Source organism: Mercenaria mercenaria, chromosome 14, assembly GCF_021730395.1.
Source record: "Mercenaria mercenaria strain notata chromosome 14, MADL_Memer_1, whole genome shotgun sequence".
NCBI classification, from domain to species: Eukaryota; Metazoa; Mollusca; class Bivalvia; order Venerida; family Veneridae; genus Mercenaria; species Mercenaria mercenaria.
In genome coordinates, this window is record NC_069374.1 from 17,896,735 (window position 1) to 17,910,004 (window position 13,270).

Here is a 13,270-nt window from a genome sequence, read left to right on the forward strand (position 1 = left end):
ATTTACGTCACATCTGCTATTGCACTGTTTGAAAATCGTCACTCTTGATTTGCACATTAGCAAAATACGTAAGTTAAATCAACTGCTGTTATTTTCCTTTATGGTAATTATAACTATAGTTATAACAAAAATGCAGAAAAAATTAATCAAAGTCGTCTTATCATCATACCTTAGATACATGTATGCAGCGTAATAACGTTGCTTTATTTAGGTGCAACTAATGCTTCATATTCAAAAAAATCATATACATACATGTATATTTTACATAATCTTTAGACTTTTACATACAATGTATGACCGCTACGAATCACTTCAAGTGCACAAAGGACGATTCAGTATTCGGCCCAATGTGCGGTTTTGTTCAGCTGTTAAAATAATTATATATTTATGAATCCATAATGCAGTTTACATGTTTTCAAACATGTGTGACAAACGTTCTTGAAAACAGCTATAACGTGTAATAAAACGAAATAAAACAGGCACAGATCTAGAAGGAGACAATATATTGAGAATAATTTTTGTCGATATATTATGCGGATAATTTGTAGCTATAAGTGATTGAAATAAAGATTCATAATTCTATTATTAACAACATTCATGGAATTTTTACAGCTGAATACTGCAAAATAGATTTGATTTAAAAGAAGCGGATCTATGACCTGTCTTAAATATATTTAATTGTGAATCAAAAATACGTTGGAAGTAGGTACTTTTCGTCTGTTGAATTTAGATGCTGAAATATCAATTTCCTGATATCAATCCTGATTTCTGATAGTCATGCAAAGTAAACTACATATGTTTGTAGTATGAAGAATTCCAGATATGGTTTATACCCCTACAAGCCCCCCACCTCAGAAAAAACTATTATATCTTCCTATAAATGTACATGAATTATATTATTCTAATTTGCCTAATCTGGTGCTAGGCAAATGAAGGTGCGTAATAGTTATCATCAAATCCCATGAATATTCAAATCATGCCTGCTATTAATTTGCGTAATATTTTTCAACCATGGAATATCTGATAAGATTCAACATAACGTTTCAGTATCACGGGAAAAAAAGGTTTTGCTAAATACCAACATAATAGGAACATCATGGCAACTACTACATTAGGACGCAAGGTAAATACAGGAATCCTGCGTTTTGACTATTTATAATTGGCAGGTAAATAAGTTACTTTCTGTGGTTCTGATCATCATTCTCATACCAACATTATACTGTTATATGACATATGAAATTTTATTTCACTCTATATCAAAAACACACTGAAACCTTTACTATTGAAACTATAAATACACAGTAATTGCAACAGTAATCAAGCAATTGCTACAGTAATGCTGTTTGGAATGAAACGCAGTTATTCGCTGAACTAAAACTTTACAAGACTGAATGTACAGACAAAAATGCACAAAGTTCTCCGTAAAATTCATTGGCTAACGTTCAGATGTAGAACGGTGTGTGTACATGTCATATGCATTAATGTAGAATTAATATTGTTGTATTCTTCACAACGTAAAGCATATACATTGTATTGTCTTTAACTATGTTTATGAGAATGTCCTATATACTTCTTACGTATCCTGATACAGTTAGGAACAATCCTACATATGATTATAATGATTGCAGATAACTCGATTTCAGTTGATATCTAAATCGGATTAATTATCTGGGGACTACATATGATATTTTACGATTGATTGGTAGAAAGTTGTTTTACTTTGCCCAATGTGTTTGCGTGTCAATGATTTAAATTATTTGTTTTGTGTCCATATTGGCTTTCTCCTTTGTTGTTGTAGGTTTTCCAAACAGTGATTTAATCTTGTTCATCATAATTTCGATAATATCTTCTCGTGTGTCTTCGCGAATATCGTGCACAACTTTGTCAATACTTGCCCCAAGTATTGATAGAAATATAGTCAGGACGAAGAATACAACCGTCAGAATATAGAACATGAAGTATACCTTTGCCAAAATTGGCTGCGTTTCATTTATTTCTGTAAACTTGCTTTTCCCAATCATGGATGTAAACAGTGTGCCCATACACTGGTATACGGTACTATAAGAAAACAGTTCCGACCCAAACAAAAGCATACCTAAGAAGCAAAATCCCATAAAAATATACAGGAAGGTTATTCCGTACCAGAACAGATCTTTTCCACAGTCCTGAAAAACTTTCACTACTGCACCAACTTTCTTTGTTGTTGCAAAGACCTCCAATATCCTAAGTGTTGCCATAAATACTAAAATTGCCAGGAAAGAAACAAGAACTTGATCCCAAAGCACAATATGACTAAAATCCACAAACTGTCTGCGATCCGTCTTAAACTTATCTATAGTAACAGCAGTCAGCACTAAGCGGATAGCATATATCACAATCGACGTAACACCGGTTACAAGCATGACAATCTCGTAGACTTGCCAAAATTGTTTAAAGTAGCCACACCGTTGTTGATAGATTCTGATACAAATTTTAATCAGAAGTACAATTAAATATATGGCAAATGCTATTTCGCATATTAGCGTGAGCGTTCCTGATGCTCCTTGGTGAGTATAAACACGGATTGGATATATTGAAAATGACGTGAACGCTCCACCTGTTTCAGGAAACTCGACCAGAAAAACGTTGTATATAAACATATTAGTAGCTCCATTATACAGTGTGAATTCAAACATCACCGCTCGTGTCTGGCGGTCAATCCATAAGTTTTTGAACAGTTCATTCAATATGGCTACTGAATTGTCACGGCCTACGTCTAAAGTAGCGATGTATCCTCCACCACCGTAAGTCGTATATTCTCCTGGTATATGAAGTCCCCATACTTCAAAAGCTACAAAAGAGAAACCAGCTAGCAGCTATAACGAATCAGTTATTATGTAGTAGAAACTGTAAAATTCACATACTTATTTCAGTATCCGAAGATAAATTACATAAATAATTACTTAACTTTGGAAAATAACGTTCAATTTTACGGTTAAAATTTTAAAATAGCAAACATTGGAGAAGACTGTTTCTATTTCAAAAAGAGATGTGACTTCCAACTGTTTAAATGACTTTTTAAATCTTAGCAAACACTTCCTGCTCGAAAACAGAAATAATTTTAAAAATCTTAACGATCTTGTAACAAACTTTAAACTTGAAAGTGATATGCTAAATTGTAGGACAAATATCAAGTTTTTTTTAATATATACCGATATGTACAATTAAAACTAGAACCCAAGTCGATGTTTTTTTAAAAAAAAAAGATAAGCAGCGGTTGTAAAATAAGAAAGAACGGAAGCAGAAAGCTAAATATACTGAACAGCAAAAGAAACTATCCAGTTTTGTAACTGGGGTATTTTTTATTATAATCCTTCAATTTATAAATCACTTGTGTTTTTCATATCACATTACATTTGAAGTTCTTCACGTGTAAAATTTAAAAAAAATCAATCAACCGTGAAGTCAGTAGTCCCACAATAGTCGTTTTACACGAAATACACGTGGGCCTGTGATTAACAATTTTCTTTGTGAAAGTTTATTGTGTCTGGAATTATTGATAATAATAAAGTTTAAAAAATCTTGTTGGTTGCACCGCGCGGCTAATTCAAATTTAGCGCGAGCGCCCATTTGGGATGTTACGCAGAAGATGTAGCCTTTCAAACGGCTATTGCGGGACTACTGTCTTCACGGTTGATTGATTTTTAAAAAATAATCACGTGAAGTTCTTCAAGTGTAATTTTGGTATGAAGAAACAATTCAAATTTGAATAATTGATTTATTATTTCAAAATATACCAGGTATACATCTGGATAGTTTCTTTTGCTGTTCAGTATATATTTAGTTATTTGGTTTCCGTAACAGAATTTGGATCTAGAAATAACACTTGAGATACCTGATTTGAACGTCCATGCATCCACTGATACATTGTAAACATAATGTAGCTTAGGACAAGGTGTCGTTTGCCAGCCTATACAGTAATTTTTTTCTTCTTCGTCTAAAATTGTATATTCTCCGTAGCATGATACCTTGCCAATGTATGGTATGTCGCAGGTCCCTTAAGGAGAAAAAGCCTATTTTGTTATTTTTACTATTGCTCAATTTTGGTAGATGTTTAGCCTATCTATGTGAACAATGTAATTTGTCTTTGTCTAAATTTTGACATACTCTCATCTTCACGCCATTAAGTTCAAAGGTCTGGGGAAGTAATGAAAACCATCAGTTATTGTAACACATGAGCGATGAGAACATAAATGAGCCGTGCCATGGGAAAACCAACATAGTGGCTTTGCGACCAGCACGGATCCAGACCAGCCTGCGCTTCCGCGCAGTCTGGTCAGGATCCATGCTGTTCGCTAACAGTTTCTCCAATTCCAATAGGCTTTAAAAGCGAACAGCATGGAGCCTGACCAGACTGCGCGGATGCGCAGGCTGGGCTGGATCCATGCTGGTCGCACACCCACTATGTTGGTTTTCTCATGGCACGGCTCAAATTAAGACTATATAAAAAGTGTTCTTGTTATGTTATTTCACAAAGAAAATGCAAAAGAAACAAACAATTATTAATGCAAAAGGATTGAAAATCCAATACTGTTACTATGTAGCGCAATATATCAACGCGTAGGTACAGAGTACGCATTGCACTAAACTAAATTAGAGAGGTTTTGATGCTTACCCTTTTTAGTCCTTAACTGACGTAGTCGAGGTGGCCCTAAACGGAGATTGACATATCCTGTTGTAAACTGTTTTACTGTCCAATGAAGAGGCGCACCATTCATGTCAAATTCTGGGAAGAGACTTGGAATCACCGAAGTATCAAGCCATACAAACAGATCCCCAGGAGTGCTAATCTGATGACATAATATCAAAGTTAAAATAAAGAAATGTAGTACTGTAAATGTATCGTCAAGTTCGTTTGTATTTATCTGTAAACAAGTTAGTTTGGATAATAACATTTAAACATTCTTCATTCACAATTATTTTGATTTTGGTACGAGGATATATCGAAATGATAAGGGGAAGTTAACAATGATTTTAAAATAATTGTAAAAGCACCCTTTCGGCTAAACTGTAAGTAAGTTTAGTAAGCGCTATATGATATAACTTATAGGCAGTTTATCACATCTAATTTGTTAAACGAATAAAGATTGTAAAGGATCATTTATCGAAAAACTATCTAGGTATTTCCGGAAGAAAGAAACGGTTTGCTATAACAGTATTGCAGACGAAACCCAGTCCAAGTCTTAAACTTACAATTCATAGCTAAATAACATACGCTTTTAGTAGTGTAGCCTTGGTTTTGAAATACTGTAAACATTTAAGTTAGATAGTTGCGATATTCCAGTGTATCTTAAACTAAAACACAAGCTCCAAAATACGCAACAATAAAATATCTTACAGAGTGGAAATGGGGCATTTTCAAAGGCTCAACAATGGTGTTTACTGTCTCTGTATAATGCAGGTACGATCTACTGTCTCTGTTTGAGAAGCATATTGTTAAAATAATCAGCATGAAAAACAAGTTGAAAAGAGTGTCTTTAATAGTTGTCATAAGTTGCACGTGCTGCCGATGTTTGTTCGCTGCTTGCTCCAAGTCAGACCCTTCTAGTGGCAGGTCAACTGTTCGTGGGGTTGCTGAAATATAAGCAAAATTAGTGAGTTACTTACCATTTTACCAACAAACAAATCTTTGTTACAGTTTAGGAAAACGGAAACATGAAATCTTGTTACAAATATGGAAGTGATACAGTTGTTTCTCAGGAAAGAGTTAATCATGATTTTAACATCAACATAACGAGAACAGACATAATTCTACGTTATCAAGATTATAACTTTCTTTATCTCAATAGTACAGAACTACTTTAATAATACTCAGTTGCTTGATTATGATCTACAAGTATAATGTAAATAGTGGCAACAAAATGGTAAACATATTAAAATTTGGCGGTTTGATAACTTTATTTCAGCAAAAAATAAAAGTTAATACACGATAAACAAGCCCATGTATTCTATATGCAAACTAATACATCGCGATGTACCTCTGAAATATACTCACTCATGTAGGACATATGATCTTCTTGAATTGATTTCAAAACTTTGATACTTGATGATATTGCATCTGTAATAGATACAAGCTAGGAACAATATAAGAAATATGTAATGCACTTTTAAGGTAGTTCTGCACGTTTGAAAAACCGGAAGTGATGGCGTAACGTCATCTATCCGGAAAACGTAGAATAAAGCCTGGATTAGGCGTATGAAAATTTATGAATTAATCGAAACCTGTGTGTTTTTATTACAATGGCACTGTTTCTAAAGTCAAAATATGATACAAAAAACCTATGGCACGTTATAAAATTAAAAATATTATCTTAAGATTAACGTGAAATATCCGGTTGCCTTTAATCATGATCAAATGCCTCAAAAATGAGCACACGGACCTATAAATTTTATTTCACCAAATTATAGGCTATGTGTTTATTTACAACTGTGAGAAGCTTCATCAAAATCTCAATGTATTAAAATTTCTGTTCGCGAAAATATTATGGAAGTTTTATGTTATGATTTTCCCATAGACTCCCATTATGAATCCAAATTTTCAAATCAGTCTAGCAAAAAATCAAGCGCATGACCCTATCTTTTTTATATGCTGAATTGAATTTCTAGATATATTCTAAAAATTAAAAAAAAAAATTGGAGTTTAATCAAATTCTACAGTGCAGAAAAAAATTCGATCCAAACGTGCAGAACTACCTTAAATATATCGTGTACTAAAATTATTGTAGCAGTTTGCCTGTCGTACCAGTTTTGCATCCCCATTATTCATTAAATTCCTGACTTTTCATACTGCTCTATATATTGCCTGCAATAAAGCGTTGTTGTTTTTTTTTTTTGCAGAACGCACTCTCTTCTCCCCACACTCCATCACTTACTCTTACTAATACAAAACAAGTCCATTTTTTATCAACTCTATTATATACTATGGCAAATTTTGTACAAAGTCTTTTTAATTGATAAATATATATATAAATAAGAAGAATCCTTCAATGCGTGATTCTTATACCAATTGATTATTACGGTAGTAGGGAAATACATCCAGTTACAAAAAATAGCAAGTGATTAATAGTTAATTAATTTTAAAAGATGTTAATAATGATCAATTAACAGATAAATTTCAAACCAGTTACAGTAAGTGCTAAACACTATAATGTGCTTTTATATGGGAATAATCAATTTTTGCAAACAAAACGTGATTCTGAAATGATTTTTCAGTCTAAACACACATAAAAATAATTAAATAATTATTTTAACAGTATCTTTTAACAAAAGAGAGGTGGTGTCTGAGCAGGAGTATCAGAAAATCATAATAAATGCAAGATTGTCGATCTTCTTAGCATCTACATAGAACACTCAAAATATTCTAAATGATCAGTCTCCTTCCGGTTAGTTTTTATTCAAATTGTTTAAAGTTAATGAAATGTTACAGAATTTCGTCTACTGAGTTGATCTTAATTGTTAAAAATGATTTCGGGTTTTTTATGAAATGAGCCGCATCACGAGAAAACCAACAAAGTGGCTTTGTGACCAGCATGGGTCCAGACCATCCGCGCAGTCTGGTCAAGATCCGTGCTGTTCGCTTTCAAAGACTATATCAATTAGAGAAACTGTTAGCGAACAGCATGGATCCAGTCCCGACTGCGCTGATGCGCAGGTTGGTCTGGATCCATGCTGGTCGCAAAGCCACTTCTTACCGTTGTTGTCAAGATCATTAAATATCTCGAGAACTCAATGCTGTTTGACTAGACTAAGTATAGATGTTTTCTTTCTAAACACAAGGCGTAGTGCATACTACTGCGTGCGAGTAATCAAGTAGTAATATTAAATGAATTTAATTTAAGTAGTAGTATTAAATGAAGTATTAAATGAATTTACTTATAAAAAATTCTAACTTTTTTTAAGCATATACGTCAATTGAGTAAAAAAGTGGAAGACAGTGTGACTGAGCATTAATAAAGTTGAACCATTGGTTCAATGAAAGAATTCGTACCTCCTCCGTCACCCATCATTTCTTTGTAGCGACTGACAATAATGGCTGTATCAACATTGGTGTCGGCTTTATTTGTACGTATCAGCAAAGCTAATATGAAAGCCAAGCAGATCACCTGGAAATATGAAGAATATATGCGCTATGTAAAACGGCAAATGAATAATAAAATGTTTTGTTTATTCTTTTATCAATGAGTGGTCAAGCTGAGACGTTTATAAGTAATATATTGTTTCAGATTTAGTTATTAAATGCAATCCTAACAAAATAATGTTAGGATTAAAATACGATTAAATTATTAGATCTAATTGATTGATAATTCTATTGTCAAAAACATGTTTCTGTAACAATATCGTGACAATACTGAGGTCGCGTTGGCATACATTTTATCATTTTGCACCTTTTATGCAGCGATAAATAGCAATGCTTTATTTAATCTTCGAGTTATCTAATTCAACGGTAGTACAATCGCCATACAAGCATACACATCAGGCATCAGGAGCGTTGAATAGTTCAACTGATGTCATCACACGCGGACGTGTTACAGTTTCTTTTTTATTAAAACATATAAAGCATAGATATGTCAAGGTCAGGTACTGTTTTTGCACCATACACTCTCTTAGAAATAGTGCTTTCAAGAATGTATTTTAACACACAAAATTACATAATGATACGCTACGTAGATTCCCCATTCTTTCACACCGGACTGGCGTTTCCGGTGATTTTACCCATGCCGGCAAAACCTATCTGCCCTCCCCCCTCCATGCCAGATGACTGTCGTGCTGTTAATAACAACTAGTGGTTCATGCACTGATGATATATTGTTTATGTAAAAAAAAAAAACACGAAAAAAGCAGGTACCTTGATAGTTCCTCTCCGTACCTTATAGTATATTTTTCGATTCAAAATACGTTAGTTTACCGTAAGGACATAACGTTACGCTACAAACGATAAAAACTAAAATGGAACTTTGTTATTGTGCGTAACGCAAAACATCATGACGTCACTTCTGCTTATGGACATTAATTTCCCTCGCTCTACTATAAGAAAGAGTGCTACAAAGAAAGTATTTCTATCTGTTATTTGTAAAATACGGTATGTAAGAAAAATAATCTGCCCCGAGGGCACCAGCGCGTTGGGCGGTAATGAGGCTTGCCGAATTTCTATCCGATTTGTAAATACATGACAGATATTATTAAGATATAACCGATTCGTCGTGTTTTTTGTTGTTGTTTTGTTTGATACGTTTATATGATTCGTTATGCCCTATTATAATATTGTCTTACAGAACAGAACAGCAATTTCAGGGTTTAATATATTCATTACTCGTCTAACAATAAAATATACCTTTAACAATCATCCTTATAATGTCGAGAGTGTTATATTAGCAATTAATTAATAAACTTATCTTTTCTTATCTCAACTTACCATAATGGGATCAACAAAAAACATCGACTCCAAAAGAGACATGAAGAACGTGGTTAACCACTCTTCAGATTTTTGTTTACCCCACTCCATACTATACAGTAAAATGAACAAGGCTGGCACCATTGTACCCAAAAAGAATAAGAACCATGCGACATACATAAACCTGAAAGATCAGAAGAGTACATTAAATGTCAAGGCAAGGATATAAATCAATATACATATATATAAACTCCACCAGCTATAATTCACTTCTCACTATACGTTAGTTCACAAAGTTTATTACAACAGGTTAACCGGTATCATAACGACAGAAAGCTTTAACTAATTGTTACTACAGATCGTCAAGCTTCTAGCCAAATATAACACAAACTTTAAAACACTTTTAAAAATGGTCTTACACACCAGGTAAAGTATGAGATGTAGTATATAAAATTCGTAAAAATAAACATTATGCTTTTCTTAATCAAACATTTGTAAAATGTGTATGAATTATCAAAAGAAGATGCAATCCGAAAATCGTTCAGCACAGTGCATGTTTGGTGATTTGCCCCATGTACAGTAGTCGATTCACTTTCATTTTTGATGGTGCGATGACTCATAAAGTGTAACTCCTTGATGCTTTTCTCCTAAATCCTTCAAAAGCGGACGGAGGGAGTGGGATTTTGCTTTTGTTTAGTCGTGCCCTAAACAGTTAGGCCCTTGGTACTCTAGCTTCAGTCAAGTTCTTGAGTACAATAGTGTAAATATACCTTAGATTGGCACTATATGTTTTGCTTTATATGATCTGGTATTGAAAGAAGATGCAATGCGAAAATCGTTAAGCACAGTGCATGTTTGGTGATTGGCCCCATACACAGTAGTCGCTTCACTTTCATTTTTGATGTTGCGATGACTCATAAAGTGTAACTCCTTGATGCTTTTTCTCCTAAATCCTTCAAAAGCGGACGGAGGGAGTAAGATTTTGTTTTTGTTTAGTCGTGCCCTAAACAGTTAGGCCCTTGGTACTCTAGCTTCAGTCAAGTTCTTGAGTACAATAGTGTACAATAGTGTAATTGTACCTTAGATTGATACTATATGTTTTGTTTTATATGATCTGGTATTGTGTCATTAATTTTAGAGTCTTTCTTAGCGGGGAGTGATTTTTTACAAAACCATCTACTTTGTTGTAAATAGGGTAAGCTTAAGTGCGATGTTGGCATGCCCTAAACGCGTTTAATCCCATATTTTCTTTATAAATGTTATTGACTGTTCCATGGTTGTGCATTTTCAAGTTGTTAAGTGTCTGTTTTGCATAGTAGTATATTTTGTCTTGTTTGTTGTTGCTTTTCCTCTTTCTTCCCCACTCCCACATAACCCTCTCTAATCACTGCTTTTGCGTTCCTTTACACCCACTCTTAAAACCATGGCAGGGTTGTAGTGCCTTTGGTTTTGGTCGCCGGCTATCCTTAGGCGGTGTCCGATTGTTGTGTATTTGTGTGCGTACGTGTATGTGCATCTTGGGCGGTACCCCACTGTGTTGTTTTTTTCTTACTTGTTTGTATATCTGTGTATATAAGTTATATGTGTGTTTGTCTTGTGTGCGTTCGTATTTGCGCTGCTTTGGTTTACGGTGTATGGAGACTACTTTATATGAAAGTAACTTTCCCTGTTGAACATTTATCCCTAAATTTTCCCTAACACTCGACTCTTTTATCTACCCTTTATCGCAACCCTTTTCTATATTTTGCATATGATAAAATGACTTGTATGTTGGATCGTTATATTATCCGTTTTGTTGTTGTTTTTTCTTCATTATGTTGTAGGCTTACTTTGCGATGCATTGCTCTGTGGCTGTATTTTGGGTCTCTGTGCTTCTGTTAAATCTATCCTTATCTTTTAAACATTTAAAAAATTTAAAAGCTGATTTAAATGTGTGCCGTTTAAGTTATCTGCATGTTCGGAATACTTATTTTACAGTGTAGAATCTGATTATTCCACGATGTGTTTTCAAAACTCAATAATATACTTAGAAAATTAGACAATCAATAAAAGGTCGTTAGCATGATTTTTGGAAGTGACTGATATGAAACATATGATGCTCTCACACGATAACTTTGATAAAATTTTCCCGAATATAATTTTTTTCTCACTATAGATTTAAGGTTAAGGAATATATCATCAAAACACAGAAATATTTGATAAACGAACAACATCTTTACCAATATGTTACCTGACAATTGGCGGCCGTACTGAACCGTACGACGGATAGTTAAGATATTCTGAAAAAGTTGTCACTCTTTGAAAATGAATGATATTTGTAAAGAAATAGAAATGAACATTTGCTGAAAACTGCATTCCGCCTAGTTACAGTTCGATTTCTAGATCATGTATGTTTAAACGTTTTAAAACCAAAATCATTTCTCTACTTCTAAAATTATGTTTTATTTTAGCTTGAGCTCACGTTTTCCTTATACAAATCACACTAAAATATGGAACCCCGAGCTTAGACAACAAAACACAAATCTTTAATGTTTACAAACATGATGTATACGAAAACGGAATGTATGTGAAATTTCAACACTTGTACAGTATTGTAAATGCATCAGAACGAACATATGTAACAGTTCATTGAAAATGGTGAGTTTTTTTAAAGGCGTTTATAACTGTCCGGAAGTGTGTCCCTTTTATGCAGTCCTTTTCCTGAATCCAATATTTATATCAGCATACAGACTCTTGTTTCTTACAGTTATATACATGCTTATTTGATGTCAATTTTCATTCAAACAAATGATTATTTTGATGATTTGGTGTTGTTTAATTTTTTCCTGTACTTATTTCTTTTTTTTTTTGCGATATCGGTTTAAAAATTCATAGATATACTGATGTATTGCCATTTATCCCATTAAAAAAGCTTTCATTTCTGTATGTCCCAATGCTTCATTCTATTTTAGAGAAGAAATGATGAAACCATTTTTTTCCGGTTTATCAAATATTCAGAACTACATTAATTGTATTAAATAAGTAGGTGTGACTTCGAATGCTAATAGTCAATTAATGGGTTATCATTAATATAAAATCTAGGTCAAAAAAATCGACTGAGTTTACATCACATAAAACGGCATAAGAGACTTATTAACTCCACAAAATCTGAAATTACCAATTTGAAACTGATAGATATTCTGCCAAACTTAATACATAGATTGCGGTCATGCGTTCGCATTTGCATGATTTAGCATGCGTACACCAGGTTAAGGTTACACCTTAACATTATCACGAAATGCTATATTACACTTTGTTGTAAGTTCATGTTGTTTACAGCAGACTTTGTAAGATAATTGGGTCGAAATTTTTTAACGGACAATTTGTAATATAATTACATGCTTATAAACATAAAGTAATAAAAACAGATTAAACTTAATTCAATAAAACGAATATAGGCTCTGAATTCTTATTGTAACAACATGTTTTTCATGGATATGGATCCTTTCCATTCTTCAACCATAAATTCAGATTTAATTGAGATTTGCGTTGATTGGAAATCACCAGCCTTAGCAGCTTTTGGATCGAACATTTGCTAAGGGGTGGAGTAGGGGACATAAATTTCTACCTTATTAACAGACATCCCGCTGACATACTGTCGGTCGGTGGTTCAGTCTGAATACCTAACCGTGTTGAAATAGTGTTTGGAGGAGCGTCTAGGATCATTTCCACAATCAAAAGCTTAAATGCTCGAAGTACTGTTGAGATAGGAAACTATTATGCGTGTATTTTTATGTTTTTGTAAAATTTTCGTTCTGTATATGAATTCAGTGCGAATTAAAATTTTTCTACAATGTTGAA

The 13,270-nt window shown here is 33.5% G+C and overlaps 1 protein-coding gene across 1 annotated transcript in view; it reads right to left on the minus strand.

The window, feature by feature from the left end:
* Positions 1-1,280: 1,280 nt before the first annotated feature.
* Positions 1,281-13,270, minus strand: part of LOC123526655 (polycystic kidney disease protein 1-like 2) — a 34,640-nt gene continuing 22,650 nt past the window's right edge. Inside the window, exons 17-23 of the mRNA XM_045305900.2 lie at positions 9,452-9,614; positions 8,027-8,141; positions 6,035-6,097; positions 5,378-5,613; positions 4,655-4,829; positions 3,875-4,036; positions 1,281-2,830 (exon numbers count right to left, since the gene is read on the minus strand). Of these exons, the coding sequence (XP_045161835.2) occupies positions 1,749-2,830; positions 3,875-4,036; positions 4,655-4,829; positions 5,378-5,613; positions 6,035-6,097; positions 8,027-8,141; positions 9,452-9,614 (1,996 nt within the window). The 3' untranslated portion in view covers positions 1,281-1,748. The remainder of the gene's footprint in view (positions 2,831-3,874; positions 4,037-4,654; positions 4,830-5,377; positions 5,614-6,034; positions 6,098-8,026; positions 8,142-9,451; positions 9,615-13,270) is intronic.